General features: G+C 38.9%; 1 protein-coding gene across 1 annotated transcript; it reads left to right on the forward strand.

Moving 5' to 3' along the window:
• Positions 1-2,032: 2,032 nt before the first annotated feature.
• Positions 2,033-10,073, forward strand: utp11 (UTP11 small subunit processome component). The gene is made up of 8 exons (XM_017472484.2): positions 2,033-2,222; positions 4,129-4,190; positions 4,797-4,899; positions 5,927-6,040; positions 7,000-7,093; positions 7,229-7,359; positions 8,463-8,573; positions 9,646-10,073. The coding sequence occupies exons 1-8, from the start codon at positions 2,163-2,165 to the stop codon at positions 9,727-9,729; spliced, it is 759 nt and encodes a 252-aa protein (XP_017327973.1). The 5' UTR covers positions 2,033-2,162; the 3' UTR covers positions 9,730-10,073.
• The last annotated feature ends 10,619 nt before the right edge of the window (positions 10,074-20,692 follow it).

A 20,692-nucleotide genomic window follows, 5' to 3' on the forward strand; every position in this document is an offset into this window, starting at 1 on the left:
AATGAGTATAAAGACCCTGAGATCTGTACAGGTATGTGTTGTCTCTGAGGTTGCTCACAATGATATGTGCAAGCTGTCTGTGCTAGGTTAGGGGGTCGGAGCCACAGGATACAGAAAAAAAATCCTTTTGAGAAAAACAAAATTATTATGTGTTAGTGTTAACCAATCTCTGTGGCAGATGTAGGCCTTCATTACTGTGACCGAAGTGACTCTGGAGTGTCAACACTGCAGCCAAGACATATAAACTGAGTGGCTCAACACTCAGCGTTTGTTATGGAGCGCTTCCCCAGGCTCCAGTTTATGCAACAGAGCTGAGAAAGTAAATTTCTGTGATGAATGCTGCTGACCAAATGGCCATATAAAGTGAATGTGCTGGTGCATGCTTAGTGTCCGAGTGTCCTGTTGAGATATAGACATTTGGAGAGAGATGAATCAGAGCAGCTGCAGCAGGATTAAATCAAAATGTGCGACAGTGAGAAAGCTAAGGCTTTATATAGAGTTTTACTGTCCATACATGGTAGCTGTGAATCAAAATAAATGAATGCGTTCTCTCTCTCTCTCTCGTTCTTTACGCATAGCTTATGCATAAAGGTTTAAGCTTTGAGGTTTATGCCCCCTGCTGTTCAGGTCACAGAAGTGCATTGCTTATTCAGACATTAATGAATAAGATGACTGGATATGAGCATCAGAACATTACCAAGGAACAATGGAAAAAGGTGGCTTGTGGACGGCCGGATGCGTATACATTGCTTACCTGGGGAAGAGATGACACCAAGATGCATTATGGGAAGAAGGCAAGCCGGCAGACACAGTGTGATGCTCTAGGTAATGTTCTGCTGGGAAACCTTGGGTCCTGGCATTGATGTGGATGTTACTTAGACACGTACAACCTACCTAAACATTGTTGCAGACCAAATACACTCCTTGGAAACCATGTTCCCTAAAGGCAGTAGCCTCTTTCAGTAGGATAATGCCCCCTGCCACACTGCAAAAATAGTTCAGGAATAGTTTGAGGAACATGACAAAGAATTCAAGGGGTTGATTTGGCCTCCAAATTCCCCAGATCTTAAACCAATCGAGCATCTGTGGGATGTGCTGGATAAACAAGTCAGATCCATGGAGGCCACACCTTGCAACTTACATGACTTAAAGGATCTGCTGCTAATGTCTTGGTGCCAGATACCACAGCACACCTTCAGAGGTCTTGTGGAGTCCAGGCCTCGACGGGTCAGAGCTGTTTTGGCAGCATAATTGGGACCTACACAATATTAGACAAGTGATGTTAATGTTATAGCCGATAGGTGTAGAAAATTGTATCTGACTAACAAACAATACAATTTCAAATTTCCTAAGTGCCTCAGGAACCTCACAGTTTCAGGGTCCTGGATTCAGTCCTGTGTGGAGTGACCATCTGTGGGGTGTTTCTGTGTAGGTTCTCCCTGTGTCTTTGTGTTTCCTCTAGGTTCTCTTTTTTCCTCCCACCTGCCAAACATTCCTCTAGACAGATAGGCTAAGATAAATGCCCCTATGTGTGAATAAGTGTGTGAATGAATGTGTGCACAAAGGAGAATGTGTACATGGTGCCCTACAGTGGATTAGCGTTGCACCCCTGGTGTATTCCCACCTCAGGCCCAGTGTTTCCCAGCACAGGCTCCAGATTCAGAAACCTGACCCCGACCACCCTGCTGAAAATATATAAATAAAAAACAACAGAACCCTCAGGGAATTTGTAATGGTTTTAATGGTTATAATGGGAATTGTATTGGTTTTAATGGAAACTGTAATGGTACCTGGTAATTTCTTGCCTTCCTTTGGTATCATGTTATGTCTATTGGATATCATCAAGGACCAATAATGGTAATAGTAATGGTTTTAATGATTATCTGATGGTTTGTAATGGTATTTATAGTGGAAACCATTAGAATTTCGATGATGGTTTTTATACACCCCCCCCCCCCCCCCCCCAGTGGATAGAGAAGTGGATAGACTTCTATATCCACACCCCCAGTCCACTAGATGGCGGCAGTACACTTTTTTCGTTACATGTCAAGTGGAAGAAGAAAGACGCACACGCGTGTGTTGTCACAGTTCACTGTAGCGTTATATTTTCTTTAGCTGAGCGTTTGAGACGGCAGTAAGCTTGTGTATTAACCCTGACAGACATGTCTTCATTTAGAAAAGCCCTGAAATCCAAACAGCGGGATCATAAAGAGCGATCTCAGGTAATACCTAGTTGTTTTATTAGCTCGCTTAGTTGGACAACATGCTAATGAAGCCAGGTTGCTAGCTACGTAGTCTCGACCAAGCTGCGACCAAACATCAAGCTGTAGCATAACATTAAGGATTAACGTTTAAAAAAGCGGTATTAGAGGTGTCTAATATTCGCTAGCTGCTGCTATCAGCTAAATAAACACCACGAAGCTCGACTAGCTTGTTAAATGGATCAATGTAGGCACTTTGTTTTAAAGGAAAACTCCACCCTGATACACATTAATTATATTTATATTTATTTATTTATAATTTATTTATTTATAATTATATTGTGTTTTTAGCAGTTCTGGTGCTAATTTGTTGGTAGGTGCTGTATTTTCATTATTCCCACGATAAGTTAAGAGGATGTGTGCCACGCTAACGTCACAGGGGGGACATTTCTAGCGCAGGTACAAAGGCCATAATTGATACACAGTCAGTTTTCACTGTTCGCTAGGGCTGGGTACTGCAACCAATTTGGCGATTCGGTTCTTATTCATATGGATTCGTTTTCATTCAATATCGATTAGTTATCAATATTTCACTAAAAATGTTAGTTTTGTAGACATGAAATCAATGTTTTAATATAAATTCTAGTAACTGAAACTGTCCTACACATTTACATTAACAATAGGGCCCAGACAATTGTTTAATTACTTTTTACTTTGAGTAACATTTACATTTATTCGTTTAGCAGTCGCTTTTATCCAAAGTGACTTACAAATGAGAAAATAAAAGCAAAAGTAACAAACATTGTAACAAGAAATGATAAATATGTGCATACAGTGCACATAAGATAAGCACAAACTGCACATTATTGTAAAAAATAAAAACGTTCTGAATGTGCAACAGTGAAATTCATTAACAACTTGAAACATCTTTAAGAAATAAAACCGTTTGCAAAATTCAAAACATGAAAGATGGCGACATCTTCAGGACGACAGGCGAACTACAGATAATATTTACATCTCAAGTAAAGCACGCGCATTAAAGCACCTATTATGGTTTTGAAACGTGCCTAATTTTGTTTTTACGGTCTCATGCAATAGATTGACATGCACCCAAGGTCAAGAAACACTTTAACGTGCTCATAATTTAAATTGCAGCATTATGTTTTCTTCCCTCCAGTGTCACAAACGATTTGTTAAATGATCCGTTATAAAGGACTCATTCTAAACTCCTCCTTTCAGAGAGCATACTCTGCTCTGATTGGTCAGATGTCCCAGTCTGTTGTAATTGGTCTACCACTGTCAGCAAGCAGCCAGTGAACACCAGAGGCAGGGCTTTTTGTTACAAACCTATGTAGGTTGTGTGCGGAGAAGTAAGGCTGGAATTACTAACTCGTTTCAGCTGTTCAGAATCGGTTCCTTCTTTTGGGAGTCACTAACCCCATTTGTTGTGCGCTTTGATTTTTTTAAACTTTGCAGACTTTTTACATTCACAAACAACTCTAACACACTACGTGAACGGTAATATTTGAAAAACCTTGATAGGATGCACCTTAAGAATCAATATAGTTTCGTTAACTTGAAGATCGATTCAAATCGGAGAATCTATATATTATACCCAGTTCTACTGTTTGCTCTTAAAAACAAAAGAGCAACGGTTTATTTTCTCACTCCCCATGTTACGAGGATGTTCAACGTCATTAATGAATGTTGTAGTAATGAGAAGTCCAGCGTAAAAGTAGTGAAGATTAGTTACAGGAAGCTCCAGAATTCAGTGCTGCTATATTACACAGCTGCATAGAATTATGGCAGTGGCTTGTCTAGATAGCTATCAAAAGCTGTAGAAAAGCAAAGCTGTCATTTAAAGTGTGCATTTAAATCATTATCCACGACTTGGCTAATCTGATAATTCTGTCTCTTTTCTACACAGCCTGGATCCAGGAAACATTTAGGACTCCTAGAGAAGAAGAAGGACTACAAACTCCGTGCAGAGTGAGACAGCTTTGTTTGTAACCATAAATACACTATATGGCCAAACTGTTGCTCAGAGTTAGAACGCACAGTTGTATAGGATGAATTTGTATGCTTTAGCATTTTCAAGCTGCCACTGTTGGGCCCTTAAGCAAGGCCCTTAACCCGCTCCAGCCATATCATGGCTGACCCTACGCTCTGACCCCATCTTCCGGACAGGCTGGGGTATGCGAAGAAACAATTTCACTTTGCTCTACTGTATATGTGACCAATGAAGACTCATTATATCGTTGGTTACACACTTGGCAGTTGTGGTTCAGGTGGTAGAGCGGGTTGTCCACTAATTGCAGGGTCAGTGGTTTGATTCCTGGCCCACATGACTCCACATGCCAGAGTCCTTGGGCAAGACTGTCCCGGGCGACTGAGGTACAGTGTAAAGCACTTTGTAGAACTGCTAAGGCTAAAAGGTGCTCATTAAGTGCAGACCATTTACTGTCATTTGTCAGTATGTCATTTACTGACATCGACTTGTTGTAATGACATGATTGCAGCAATGTCAATGCTGTTGCAGATAGCCAGAAATGAACAACCGAGGAATGCTATTTTGTGCTTGTCGTTTGTATCTAGTGACTACCATCGAAAACAGAAAACCCTTAATGCCTTGCGCAAGAAGGCGCTGGACAAGAACCCAGATGAATTCTACTACAAAATGATAAACACTCAATTAAAGGTATGTTTTTTTCCCCCAATAGTCATATACCAGCCTTCCTATTGTTTCACAATTGTTTCATACAGAGAAGTTAAATGACATTTTATTTTTCCAGCACTTTTAACAATCCATATTGTGACAATGCAGCTTTACAGAAACCCATATGTAGATTTAGATCTGTAATAAGCAAGCCAGAGGAGATGGTGGCAAGGGAAAAACTCCCTGAGAAGACATGTGAAAGAAACCAGACTCCAAAGGGAACAACTCCCCTTCTGTGTGACACGGGATAGTGAGGTTATAAATCATTAAAGTATAAAGGTGTAGAAAAGTAAAGACAAACAGTAAAAGTTTGTTGAAAGGATGTTCAGTATGAGTGTACTGTGAATGATTCCTGGGATGAGCACAGGGCAGTCTTTATGATTATAGTAACAGCTCTTAGAAGGTGCAAGTATACAGGATCCTGGTAAGATTATGCACTGACCCAAGGGTGAGACTTGGGCATAAACTGTTTTTGGAAAGGACAAATCGTTTGGGTAGGACCATCCACTGAAAGCAGAAAGTAAGTCACGTGCAGTCAGCCACATGCAGTGTTTTCATACTCAAAACTAGACATATATTTGCTGATATTCAAGTTTCTATTTTTTAATGATTTATTGAGAAGCATGCATTCCCATTTCTCACGTAAGACCCATTGACAGGACAGGATGTACGCACTTGAAATAGTTTATCGCCTGCGTCTTCTGTCTGCTGCTGATTAGCTGATACACATTCCAACACGTTCCATACTGTGTCATGCATCTAATGAAAAATGTTTGTCTTTAGCAACAACAGCTCCTTCATGTATCATTACATCTGTGGGATGTGTGGTGTTTTGTAACTCATTTTCTGTTCTCTTCTGAACTCTCTCTGCAAGTGCCAGTTTGACCTAGTTTGTAGTATTATTGTGATCAGATGTATAAAAGTGTTATGTTTTTAAGCTTTTCGACTGAATTCTAATCAGACTAATGCTGAAATGAGTATGGCTAATGTTCAATTTATCTGTCTTTAGGATGGAGAGCATGTGATTAAACAGAAAGAGGAACAGCTGACTGAGGAACAGAAGAAAATCATGAGAACTCAGGACATTGGATATGTGGAAATGAAGAGGGTGGCCGAGTCTAAGGTAAAGCTGGCACTTTGTCGCAGCTCATATCAGCACAGTTAAGAGTGGTCAGTTACTATACTCAGCAATAAAAGAAACGTCCCTTTTTCAGGAGACTGTATTTTAAAGATAATTTTATAAAATCCCAATAAGCTTTACAGATGTTTATTGGAAAGGGTTTAAACAATATTGTTTAAACAATGCTTGTTCAACGAACCATAAACAATTATTGCACATGCACCTGTGGAACAGTCCTTAAGACACTAACAGTGTACAGGCGGTAGGTAATTAAGGTCACAGTTACAATAACTTAGGACACTAAAGAGACGTTTCTACTGACTCTGAAAAACACCAGAAGAAAGATGTCTAGGGTTCCTGCTCACCTGCGTGATCATGCCATAGGCCTGCTGCAGGGAGGCATGAGGAGTGCAGATGTGGCCAGAGCAATAAAGTGCAGTGTCTGTAATGTAAGATGCTTAAGACAGTGCTACAGGGAGACAGGAAGGACAGCTGATCATCCTTGCAGTGGAAAATTATATCCAGACGTGATTGAGAACTTGCAAATGCCTTGGTGGAAGAGTGGGGTAACATCTCACAGCAAGAACTGACAAATCTGGTGCAGTCCATGAGGATGAGATGCTGTGTAGTACTTAAAGCAGCTGGAGGACACCAGATACTGACTGTTACTTTTAATATTGACCCCCTATTTGTTCAGGGACTCATTATTCCATTTCTGTTCATCAAATGTCTGTGAAGCTTGTTTAGTTTATGTCTCAGTTGTTGAATGTTTTTATGTTAATACAAATATTTACACATGTTAAGAAATTTTCTGGAAATAAAAGTAGTTGAATGTGAGAGGATGTTTCTTTTTGTTGCTGAGTTTATGTCTACAGTTGACCACTGTATTTTACAAACAGCTGTCATTTTATTTTGGTGACGCTGAATGTTTTGGGGGAAAAAATGTTTGGGTTTTTCTGCAGAAAATTGAAAGATTAAAGTCTGAGCTGCATCTTCTAGACGTCGAGGGAAAACAGAAAAACAAACACCTCTTTTTTGTGGACACCAAAAAAGAAGGTATGGCTGAAACCTGGGGAATGTTTTGTGGGCAGATTAAGCTTTGCACAATAATTATTCTTTTTTAGGCCATCATGTTTTGTTCTTGTATAGGTTAAGTTTATAAAAAAAAGCATCCCTTTGTTTCCCTGACAGTGAAGGATTTTAATCTGGCCACACACCTCAACACAGTGCCTGAGCTTCTAAACAGAGCCTACAACAGACCTACACTGGACACACTGGTGAACAAGAGCATTGTGGGTGCTGTAACTTCAAACAATATTAAGGTTAGTAGTGTGACTTACCACAGTGTTGTAAGTACAGTATGCTACTTGCCCTAAATCCCAAAACCTGCCCAAAAACCACACATATAGGCTGTGTCCAAACATCCCTACTACCCTACCACACAGTAGGCGGAAAGTAGTACACCAATAGAGTTGAACAGGTGCATCAAAAAATGTGAATATTGAGGAAAAGTTAACTTTTTTCTGTAATTTCATTCAAAAAGTAGAACTTTCATATATTCTAGATTCATTACACAGAAAGTGAAATATTTCAAGCCTTTTTTTTTTATCTTGATTATGTCTTAGAGCTCATGGAGATCAAAAATCCACTATCTCAAAATATTAGAATAAAGAATTTATAATACAGACATAAGCTTTAACTATTCCACTTAATTAGCTTGCATGGATAACATATGAAACACAGACAAAACTGAGCAATATAAAGTGGTCATATAACTCTCCTCCTAGCATAACATACAGAGAGCATAACTTAGAAAATTATGTTAGTCAGACTTGAATAATTTTTTTATATGATCACTGTGAACAGAAAACAACACAGCTCATAGCGTTAAACTTTAGCCGATAACTTGAATTATTTATTTATTTATTTTTGGTGAAGGGTATAAATATAATGTGCGACTTTTAGAAAAGGATGACGACTATGGCCGTGTCATCCTCAATCCAGAAATGTGTATACACATTTTTGTTTGTGTTCATGCACTTAATTAGCTTGTCATACTTTCAACGTGATGTTGGTTACCGTTTTTTAGCCTAGTCTGTTAGGTTTTTGGGCAACTAAAACATGGGGCTTGTAAAATGTGGCTTCTGTGTAACTTATACTTTGACTATACAATTGGATTAAAGTTTAAAATGTCTTCTTTGTGTTGAGGATTTAGAAGCATGAATATCTGTTGAAATTAATAGTATTGTTAGGAATGTTTATCCTTTCCCAGCTTTTCTTATTTGCTGTTTTTAGGGTGTTTGCCTCTTTGAGTGGTGCATTGTATTTTTGCCACTTTTCCCCCACAGGGTCTGTTTACACTATACAGTACTTGTAGTTGTTGGATATTTATGGTGTTCATTAATTCATATTTGGAACATTACAGAAACTGGCCAGACAGCGAAAAGCTCGATATGATGAACTGTCCCAACGTATTGACCGAGAGAGAAAAATGTTCATCATCAGTCAGAAGATCCAGACTCTCAAAGACCTTCAGGTGAGCCCACCATTCCACAAAGGAGTTCACATGCACACATGCAGTGCCGCCTCACTGGAATTAATTAAATATAAAGCTCTAAAATTAGCTCTAAAATTCTTAGCACTCTTGGGGAAAGATGGGTAAGAAATGGAAGTCTTTTCCTACAGTATAATACCTGATGAGATTAGAGAATATAGAGCAAGGAGTCTGAGAGATTTGTCAACACAGAATCTTTCCAAATCCTCCAGCATCCCAGGTCTTCTCTAGTGGACTCTTCTATTCACCCCGCACCATAGGTTTCACTGGGTTTTAGGTCAGTGGAATAGCATGGCCATGTCTAAAGCTTGATTCTGTGGTCATTGAACCATTGTTTTTTGGATTTGTACAAAAGATTTGGATCATTCCCCTGCTACAAGTTCCAACAATGACCCCAGCTTCTTTCCAGAGGGAGCTAGATGACCCCAAAGTACTAACATCTTTTGTAAATCTTCACCGAGATCCTTGGAGAAATCTTTGCTTCATTGCAGGTCTACTTAGAAATGATTACCCTAACAGTAGATCTGGGCATTTTCAGGCATCTAGTTATCATTTTATAGCCTTGGCCTGATGTATGGAACTTGGCATACTAACACGCTTTTGCCTCATTTGATTCTCTAATCTTCCACTTGTTGATTGATTATCAAGGGAGTTTTGCCTCATATTCATATCCCAGTGAAACAGGAAGTCATTGATGACTGCTGAAGAGTTCCTAAACACTCAGGTGAACTTAAACTAAAATGTAAATGGAAACATGCTTCAGTTAAAATTTTCATTTAATTTTTCAGGCAGAATTGTAGCAGTGCCAATAATTGTTGGCACTTTTTTTTTTTTTTTAAAGAAATTTACTTGACTTCAGTTAAAGATTAGATTTCCTTCATAATTTCATTGTAAGATTAAGCTAATTAACCACTAAGACTTCATAACTTTTTTAATCCCATGTTTTACCAAAAGTGCTAATAATTCTCGAGCTGACCCTTTTAATTACTTTCTGCAGACTTTGTGTTAATGGATCATTCTGATTAACTTTTGGGATGCCTTTCATTACTAACAGGACAAGAACAAGAAAGTAAAAGTGAGGAAAGAGACGCCCACTGCTCCTGCCATCTACAAATTTCAGACCAAAAGGAAAAGATAACACAATTTCCCCCACACCACTGGAAACATATTACTTCCAGGAGAGACATTCACATGCTTAAAACGATACACAACTGAGCTTGAGCACGAGCCAAAGCCTGAGTTTACATGTATGATTTTAATTTACTGCATGTAGGTAGGCTGACAGATCGAGTGGGAAGTGACATGGCGGCTAACTGAAGATTTATTTTTGGTTACACTGCCCACTCTCAATACATGTAAGCAGGATTTTGGTTGCTACCTTCATTTTTGACAAAGCTGCCGTTTTGTAATGTTTGTGTGTGTATAAAATATGCTATTAGAGCTTGTTGTGGATTGTACTGAAATAAAACCTTCTTATAACAATGTGTAGTTATTAAGAGTTATCAATAGGTGGCAGTAGCATATCTTGCTAGCACATTAAGTGTGTTTTGATGGAGACAAATGAGAATTGGCAACATTTCTGCCCTTTTTAAAACTTTGGTACAATATCATTTTGTTGGTTCGTGTCGAATCAGAAATATTTTAAGTTAGAAATGCTGAAATACAATTAAACTTGATACCAATATTTATTTTTTAAACAGAAAGAAGCCTTTGACACTTATATATTACAGCACAGTGAAATTATTTTCTTCGCATATCCCATTTTACTAGGAAGCAGGGGTCAATGTGTGGGGGCAGCCATGACACAGCACCCCTGGAGCAGATAGGGTTAAGGGCCTTGCTGAAGAGCCCAACAGTGGCAGCTTGGCAGTGCTATGGTTCGAATCGCTGCCCTTCAGTTCAGTAGCACAGAGTCTTAACTGTTGATCCACTACTGCCCAATTTTTATTTTCTTATTAATTTATTTTTCTTTTGCTATGTTAATTGATCCCAAGTAGGTGGAATTTTCCAGGCTAGCCTTGTGTTAATCTTAGCATGTGTGTTAGTATTTAGTTTAATAGCAAGAAGATGTATTTTAATATTTTTCACAAAGCTGTTTAAGAAAAAATATTAATGTTTATAATGGAAGTCATACAGTGGAAAAGGTCTCTCTTCGTGAGGGGCTTTTCTGTAATATTCATGAGTAGTCATAGCTCTTATTCTGTTCTGTTATTTTTATTTTTGTTTGTTTTTGTTTAATGTTTTGGACCTGAGGATTAAAAAATATATAATAATTGTACGATGAATTAAATCTACTTTTGGGAGTTTAGAGCAATTTACATGCAAGCAAGTGAAAAAAATTACAATGCAATATTGCAAAATGTTTAAAATGTTAAACATTTCTGCAGTAATCATCACACAATAGCAAAATCGAGTAGATTTAAAAGTAAGTTTTCTGCAAAGGTTTCTGCTCTTGCTTCTGTTCATAATGGTCATGAACTTGTGCTATGCAAGTTCAGCTTTCTTAAAACATAAAGCACTTGTTTAATTTAGACCACAAGTGCATCTATTTACATGCATGTTAAATGTTAAAATTGTCCAGGGGTTCTTAATTGTGGAATATGTCCTGCCAGGAACTGAATATTATTACTCCTTTTGAATCCTGTTACTTCTTTTTCAATTATAATTGTACCACAAAGTTTGGTATAAGACATGTTGAGATTTATTTCTATGCTTGAAATGATCACTGGCTGTGGAATGGTAAAAGTAAATTTAAACTGGCCATGACCGTTCCTCTGAGAGTGTGTAATTCTACTGCGATGCACTTGTGCTGGCTTTGTGAGCTGCAGGCCGAAGGTTCAGACTGCTCTCTCCTCTGCGAGGCTTGATCGATCACACTGCTGGCAGCAGCTTCATAAACGGGCCCCATCCATCAGCCTCTCCCGGGATGGAGGAAGAGGGAAAGCCAACGACAGGGAAATGTCACAGTGTTGAGGAGATGAAAGGGGCAGGAGCACTGCAAAAAGTATGTGTGTGCCAGAAAGTAAAAGCATTCATCTTTCCCTTGGTCCAAACGGTATTGGCTGTGTTTAACATATTAAAACAGTTAAGTTAGATACAGTAATTGATGGCTCAGTAGCTATAATTTTCTCATTGCTTCCTATTTATGTGAATGGAGTAATGAATGCATGTTCAATGGAATGAGTGACAGACATGCGCACACACACAACCCCAGTGATATTTAACACAGAGCCCCTTGGTGACACATCGATATTGACCTTGTGTGTTTGCACGATTTTCTACCCGGAGATAGCAATACGGCCCCCTTTGGCTGTGGCCTGCCCGTGAGTGTACGTCACTGTGGTTCCCTCAGTGCGGGTGGGGGGGTCAAACAGCCGTGTGCGCAGTTTCACAATGCTTCCGCCCGCTGTTACACAGTCGGTCCACTGTTTGGACTGAAATCTGCCTTTCATTCATGTCAACTTGGAACAGGGAACCATGACGGGGGGTCAGTCACCGACCCTCAGATTTTAAAGATATAGGTCAGAAACCACTCAGTGTCTTGTAATATTCTACTCATTGGCTGCTGTGTAAAAATCTTCCTGATGGCTGAAGCCAGAGATTTGTTAAGCGCTTTAAATGAAACCACAGCTTCAGAACATCTGTTAAACTTTTGTTTTTGTATAAGCTGATCTGAAGTGGGGAGGGAAGCAATATTTTATTTTTTGAAACATTTTGCACATTAATAGTTATTCACGTTTAATTTAGTTGTTACTCATATTGAACTTCGTTCATTTATGCTCAGTAATGGCTTCATGCTGTTGAGGGACACAGGGATTCCAAAGCCAAACCTGGGGAAACTAGGTGTGAGGCAGCAATGCACCCTGGTTGCCAATTCATCTACTAGCATGGAAACCAGAGAACACAGAGGAACCCATGGAACATTGGAAGAACATGCAAACTCACTACAGGATAGTAACCTGAGCCCATGATTGGGTGTAGCTGTTTAGATGACAGTACTACTATCTGTGATACCATACCAGTTATTCACATACAACTAATAGACCAACAGGTGACATGTTCTATCTATGTATCTGCCTGCCTGCCTGCCTACTTTCCCTGCCTTCCTTCCTTCCTTTTTAAAAATACAAATTTTGTTTTAAATGTTTATTTTACGAATTTTCTATTACGGGTCACCCTGTGGCCCAAATTCTGTGGGACAGGCTCTCTGTGACCCTGTGTAAGCTATGCAGTATGGAAAATGGATGGATAGATGTATTAGGGGTCAGTTAAAAAATAGATTTCCAAACTTGAATCTTCCAGCAAAATTTTAATAATTGTATATAAATAAAGAAGGTTATATCAGTCCCTCCAGGATTTCGCGATCAAGGAAACTGGCGGATTTGGGCCAAGATGCGTCATGTGACATCATCACAACGAGCAATCACGAGTCGAACATGAGTGCAGCTAAAAAGTTTCATTTACCAACAAACATCACTGTAAAAGACAGTGCAAAACAATTTTGTGCTGTTGTGCAATCTTAAAAAAGAACAAAAAACTACAAGTTGCATTGCAATTTTTTTCAAAAGATGCAGCAAAAAATAAAGCATTTTTGGCCACAACAATCACAAAAATCTCCACAAAATCCGGTACAGACTGTGATATATTTTTTCTGTAATAGACTACTTTTCAGAAAAAAATGAATGCTGATGCTGTCAGGGATTACCTGAAAAAACAGAAGCAAGTGTGTCAGTCAAAGTCTCTGAGAATGCCGAGAAAAAAATACCAGCATAGTTCCTTATAAAACTGCACAAAATTGACCTGTGCCCTCATGCACTTTTTTTTTTTTTTTTTTTTTAAAGACAAAGGGTTGTCAAAGGGTAGTTTTTTTTATGTTGCAAATGTTTATTTTCATTATTTTTAAAGGCATCTTTATTTTACTGCATTTCTTTACATGACTTTTAGGCTCCAGATTCACCAGGATAAAGCAGTTATATGTAGACTATATACAAAGCACATTAAGACATGCTTATAAGTATTTTCAATATTTGTTCATGTCTTTTAAAGCTTTCATGTTTTTCATTTATTTAGCATGTAATGTTATGTAGCAAGGTGTAAGCTACCTCTAAACAATGAGGCAGTTTTCATTCTAAATATATTATCTGTATCTGTGCTGCGAGATGAGGGACATAAAAACCAGGGGTAATGAACTTCTCAAGAAATCCTGAGTGTGGTTAATTAACTGAATGAGGTTCACCTGTGCTCAGGCTGATGCTTGTGTTGACATCATAGGTTTGCTTTCTGTAGTATCTTCTTTTTTGAATATATATTAATATTAAAATTTTATTTTTAATTTTTTTTTAAAAACTATGTCAGATCATCCATCCATCCATTTTCTATACCTTATCCTACTGGGTTGTGGGGAACCTTGAGCCTATCCCAGGGATCATGGGGCACAAGGCAGGGTACACCCTGGACAGGGTGGCAAGTCATCGCAGGGCACCATCACATTCACACACCCATTCATACACTACAGACACATTGGACATGCCAATCAGCTTACCATGCATATCTTTGGACTCGGGGAGGAAACTGTAGTACCCGGAGAAAACCCCCGCAGCACGAGGAGAACATGTAAACTCCGCACACACAGGGCAGCGGCAGGAATTAAACCCCCAAAGCGGGAGGTGTGAGGCGAACGTGCTAATCACTAAGCCACTGTGTGCCCTATGTCAGATCATTCTATTTATAATGAATTAAATATTGCTTTAAAACAATATATAACCCAAGAACATGAAGTGCAGTTATTTAATCAGCTGATACTAACTCCTAATATTAAACTCTTTCAGGCCAGCTCCTGAGGATAAAGGCCTCAGCTGAGCAGAGTGGCTACCTTTCTAACCTCTCATGTGCCTCAAAAGGCTGCCTTCATCCATGAGGTTCAGACCCTCACTAATCGATTCACCAATTACTGAGATGGGAGATGAACAAGTGGCTGAGGGAACAGTGACTCGAGGGTGAGCACCTCATATCTGGCCCCTTTAGCTGCTGTGTGGCATGTCATTTGGCTTTTGAAGTAGACGACTATAGAAAGACTAGGAGGGGGTATGGTCTCTGAGCCAGGAGGAAAATGTATGAAGGAAAATCTTTACAACTCAGAGTGCGAGAGAGAGAGAGAGAGAGAGAGAGAGAGGTAGGATCACAGAAACCCCTTTAAATTGCCACTAATGAGCCAAGAGGCTGGTTGGATAGAAGCACTTGAATTGATTAAATTTGCATGGGAGTCTAAATCACAGTAAGGTCTCCTCCCTGGTGGAATTTGCCCCTACTGTGCTCTCACCCCCCTCAACTGAAGAGCTCAGTGTGAGTGAGAGGACAGGATGTGATAGGATGGCTACATGGCAGCACTCACCTATCAGCATGGGGATTACTGTTGATCCAGCACTCTCCTGTTGGTGTCCATTCAAGTCAAGTCAAGTGGGTTTTTATTGTCATTCCTCTATATAGCTTTTATACATTGGAATGAAATGTTGTTTCTCCAGGACCATAGTGCAACACATAACAGTATGCACACTACATAAAGTACAACAGTGTGAGCTGAATGCAGGACAATAAATGCACAGAAGAGAAAACTGTAAACTACAGGGTGTCCCAAAAGTCTCTATAAACAAAGGGGAAATCATCACTTTTTAGCAAAATGCAAATTTATTAACCAAACATCCTCTACAGGATTGCCATTTCTTTGTAAACACACACTGAGTCATCTCTCCCACTCATGATGTACTCGCGTTAACACATCAGCTGTTATTCAAGTAATTGCATGTCCATTACAAGCTTCATAATGAAGCCTCCTGATACAGCCATGAGAATGATTTCAATATCTTCCTCTTTTGTCAAAGGCATTCTTAAAGGCTATCTGAATATATATATATATACACACGCACACACACACACACACACACACACACACACACACACACACACACACACACACACACACACCTTATGAGATTGAAATCTATGCGCAAGTAGTAAAAATGAAAAGAAATAGTCAAAAACCTAACTTACATGAAGATGTCCATGTGAAAGTATTAAAAAATAATGGGCACCTTGTTCAGCATGACAATCTGACGGGTAGGATGAAATGTTATGACACCGGTATTGGTAGGGTAGCAGCAATATGTTTAGTAAACCAGAGACTCCCCAGTCTTCCAATCAAACCCTGATCTTCCACATGACAGGTGCAAATCCAATTTACCTAACGAGGACCTATCTTCACTTGATGGACATGTGCATTATGCTTTAACTAAGGGGGGGGGTCTAACCTTGTCTCCCACGACAGACTGTGTCTGTCTCTCTGTGTCTGTAGTGACTCACACTCATTTTACCTCAACACACTTACACACAGTTTACACAGTCCTGACTGAGCTGCGTACACAGCTGTATGGAGTCTAGCTTGAAAGAAGGTTGTTGATTGTTTGATGTAGCGATTGTTTACTCTATAATTTAGTCTTTTCTTGGCATTTAGCTTCTCAGTATTCACATTTCTGTCTCTCTTGCTCACGTTCCCTCTTTGACTGGTCGTAGAAGGCTGTGTGATTACTGTAATCAGATCACTCAGTTAATCAGAGTGTGTTCGTCAGTGTCCTGATGAGCGGCCCTCGCTGATTGTAATGTGGTGCCTCTGTCTCAATGGCACCCCTCCTCTTCATACTCATCTTTTCTTGTCTACACACCACCGAACAGTGGCACATCTATGCCAATGACATTACTGTTAGAACTGGACGAGAAAAAAATGAGAAGTGGGTGTTTGTAGGATGGGCATGGGCAAAGCCAAGCTTTATGGTCCTCTCTTGGCAGAGGAGAAGGCTTTTGTGATTGACAACATTTTCTCTCCCCTCTACTTTCTTCTTCTTCTTCCTCTTCTTCTTCTTTTTAATAAGGAGTCCAAGCACCAACGCTATGACGGCAGCCTCATCAGCCAAGTCCCTACAAGGGCTGATACAAATTAATTAACCTAATTAGAGGCTGTGATTGCGGGCATGATTGTCGGGGTTTGGGGAGGGAAGGTGGAGGGAAGGAGGGGGCTGTGCTGCCAGCTATGGCTCTGAGACTAGAATGAGGCAGAAGGTGTGGGAGAGAATCCAGAGCGCTCTGCATGGCTAATGAGTGCTACAGCTATACCCCCTCCTCTTCTGCAACTTCCCTCATCCTGTCTCTTTTAGTCCCAGCAAACCTCTGTATTTCCATCTCACCCTCATGCAACTACCTTTAATTTTCCCATCTTATTCTCCATTCTAGATTAATTTCAATTTGAACTCTTCGGCATCTTTGCTGTCTGCAGTTGTCCAAATCCAAGATTTCTATCCTCTTCCTGCTTTTCTACAATCCTTTTGAGTATTAAGTCATTCCCATTTGATTTAATCTCTTGCATTCCACCTGTATTTTCTGATGCCCATAATCAAGCATCATCCATATCACTGGACACCACAATACCTCCACCTCTAGTTTGTGTCTTAGAAACTCCTTATATCATATGCATGTGCAAGCACCCACACAAAACAAGAGCAATACTGAATTTCCCTGCTATTTGTTTTGGAAACAGAACAAAGCTTTTTTGGAGAGCGAAGCAAAATGCTTTTTCTTGCCTGTATCAGCACTTCTAATTATCCCAAGGAGTTGGAGGAGAAGTGCTAGGAGCGTTACACCCCCATAAAATTAAATAAATTTAAACTCCTTAGAAGTGCAGTACTCTATAACCCTGTGGTAGAAACCCAACCCTTCTCCAACACTTGTATAATAGCAATGTCACCCAAACTCCAGCAGCTGATCAGTGAGGTGGTGCACGTCAGACATTTATCTCTGATTTGGAATAAAATGGGTGATGCTTAGGGATGCATGCTACATTAAAATATAATAGATTACATAGTGTTGTTTGGGTCCAAATATCTAATCATTTTCTTTTTACACTGGATACAATGACCATTTTTGGACCATTTTTTTTTACATGGATTTTCCACAAATGGAAAATTCAACATTGGATTGGTGTTCACAGCTTGCTTCTTCAGTTCTTCAGCTGTGGGAGTACCAAAGGAAATAATTAGCATAATTTAAACTGCATGCCAAATTAATCTGTGGGTCACAATGCTAATGAAATGTTTGAGCTAGCTATGTTGTTTTTGCACTCAATTGGAATGTTCTGTTGATTTTCTTTACTTGTTATGTATATAATGGTATGTGTAAAAGTATTTCATAATTTTTCAAATAATTTATTTTACCATCAATTTAAGAGATCCCTTTTGTATAATTTAGATGTGTGGATTTTACATACATCGAACTACCAGTCAGAATCATGCTTCTAATAAGTTCTAATTAAAAAATAGTAAAATATTGGGAAACAAAATTAAGTCAAGATTCTAAAACTGACTTTGTTACACAGTTACATGTATATAGAGCTTTTGTAGATAATCAAAGCTCTTTACATAACACTGGGGGGGGGGGTGTCTCCTCAACCACCACTAGTGTGTAGCATTCACCTGGATGATGCGACGGCAGCCATAGTGCTCCAGAATCCCCACCACACACCAGCTATTAGTGGAGAGGAGAGATTGATGTAACCAGTTCAGGGATGGGGATTATTAGGGGGCCATGATATATAAAGGCCAATGGGGGAACTTCGCCAGGACACCGGGGTTTTCCCTTACTCTTTTACGATAAGTGTCCTGGGATTTTTAATGACCACAGAGAGTCAGGACTTTTAACGTCTCATCTGAAAGAATTGTACATAGATCTTGAAAACTTGTTGATGGGCTGCTTGCTGGTCAGTAAAATACATTCATTCATACTGATATGAGAGGGTTTGTACACTTTCTTATATTTAATTCTGTATGTAATTATTTAAATAAATGTTTTCATGGTTTTATGTACTACAAGTAAATAATAATTCATTTACATGTAAAAGATCATTTACATAATTTACATTACATTTTCCATTCCAGGCTATTTTTGTTACTAGGCCTTAAAGACTGATTATATGTATTATATGACCTCTGTTCTGAATAGTGCATGTGAAATGAGACACACTATGCCCCTGTATGCAAGTCAGGACTTGCCAACTAATTTAGGGTCACTAATATGAGTGCACAATCTAACAAGCTAGCAATATACAAATAATCACTTATAGAACAAAATGTTACAATCTTAGATCCAGTCACACTAACTGTTTTGTCAGTGAAGTTCTTCAGGCAAAATGACATTTATTTCAGACAAATTTGCCATGAACAATTGTTAAGAAAGTTGCTCCTGATGGCAAGTTAGCGCCTTGCACGGCAGCTTTGCTACCATTGGTGTGTGAATGTGTGTGTGAATGGGTGAATGAGAACCAGTGTAAAGTGCTTTGGAACCACTAGGGTTAAAAAAAAATGCTATATAAGTGCAGACCATTTACCAACTTGGCATTTGTGGAATTGATGAAAAAAAATTATTATTATAAACTATTTATTATTAATTCTCTAATGTGAACAGAGGGACTGCTCTTTTGCTCCCATTTTGCAAGAAGATGCTTTAAAATGTTTAGTATGACTTCAGCTCCAGCAGAGTTTTGTGCCATTGGTGTTAGCCAAACACACTGACATACAGTCACATTGCATGGCATATTGCTAGCACAATGTGTAGTCATATACTGTAATGGCAATTTGCTTCTGTCCATAATCATGCACCTTTAGTACCTAATCATGTAGTTAGTCCAAGTTTAATTTAGCAATGTCGCATGAGACAGTTATACTGAATATCGACACAGCTGTGATTTGGTGTAGGCACGAGCCCACAGGCTTTGTGCTGTAGCTAACGACACCCGTGCCGATCTTCAGTACAACAGCATGATTGCGAGTGAAATATTGCTTTTATAATAGTTTTATAAGTTTTTTTTTTTTTTTTTTTGCTCCGCTAGTGGAAACAGATCCCGAAGAAGGCACACTCACTTTATAACCCGTCAGCTAGCTAGCTAGCTAGCTCACATTGATTTGTACATTCCTGTTAAAGGTTCTTGCATTGAAATTGGTGCCCCTTCTTCCTTTTCATCTTTATCTGACAAGCTTTCATATTTTAAGTCAAAAGTAATATTCAGGCAAAATGTATTGTTTGCCTGATACTGTTGCTAACTCTACTGTAATAACTGTTTCAAACGAAGAGGTAGAATTCTATGTGGTGAACAGAAACTTGCGGAATGATACACACAGTGAAATGTCCCAGTGCGGTTATACTAATCACTCTATTAGGAGAACGCCACTCGACCAAACAAATGAGCGGACCAGAACAAACTGTGGTATAATGTGAGTTATACAGCATATTGTAGCTACTAGTGAGCTAATATTATCTAAATAGAAATGATTTGAGAATACTGTATGTCTGAAATAAGGCCCACAATTAAGCCAGTGCAAGTCTATGGAGAGATCTATCAATTGACCTAATTACTGAAAACTGATGACATACAACCTCAATTCCAAAAAAGTTGGTACACTGTGTAAAATGTAAATAAATGTAAATAAAAACAGAATGCATTGATTTGCAAATCTCATAAACCATTTAAAGAAAAAAACAAGGTAATTTTGAATTTGATACTCAATCATATTACTGACCTGTTCCAATTAACCTAATTAGTTGCAAAATGTTCCTCCAGCTGTTTCCTTTTAGTAAAACTTACTTTTCCAGTCTTTTGTTGCCCCGTCCCAACTTTTTTGAAACATGTTGCGGCCATCAAATTCAATTTTACCTTATTTTTTCCTTAAAATAGTACATTTCTGTGGTTTAAACATATGATATGTGTTCGATATTCTATTGTGAATAGCATATGGGTTTATGAGATTTGCGAATCATCACATTCTGTTTTTATTGACATTTTACACAGCGTCCCAACTTTTTTGGAAGTTATAGGTGTAATGGCAAGATACACCTTTCATATTTTATGGTGCAACAACAGTTGCCAATCACATATTGTACTAACTTTTATCTCCTCAGATAAAGTACTAAAGTTACTAATTTAAACTATTCCAGCAACCAAGTAGTGGTGTAAAGTTGCAGGTAGACTGGTTATTAATGTCTGAAATTTATGTCTTGCCACGTTT

This window comes from Ictalurus punctatus, chromosome 1 (genome assembly GCF_001660625.3).
Source record: "Ictalurus punctatus breed USDA103 chromosome 1, Coco_2.0, whole genome shotgun sequence".
Taxonomy (NCBI): Eukaryota; Metazoa; Chordata; class Actinopteri; order Siluriformes; family Ictaluridae; genus Ictalurus; species Ictalurus punctatus.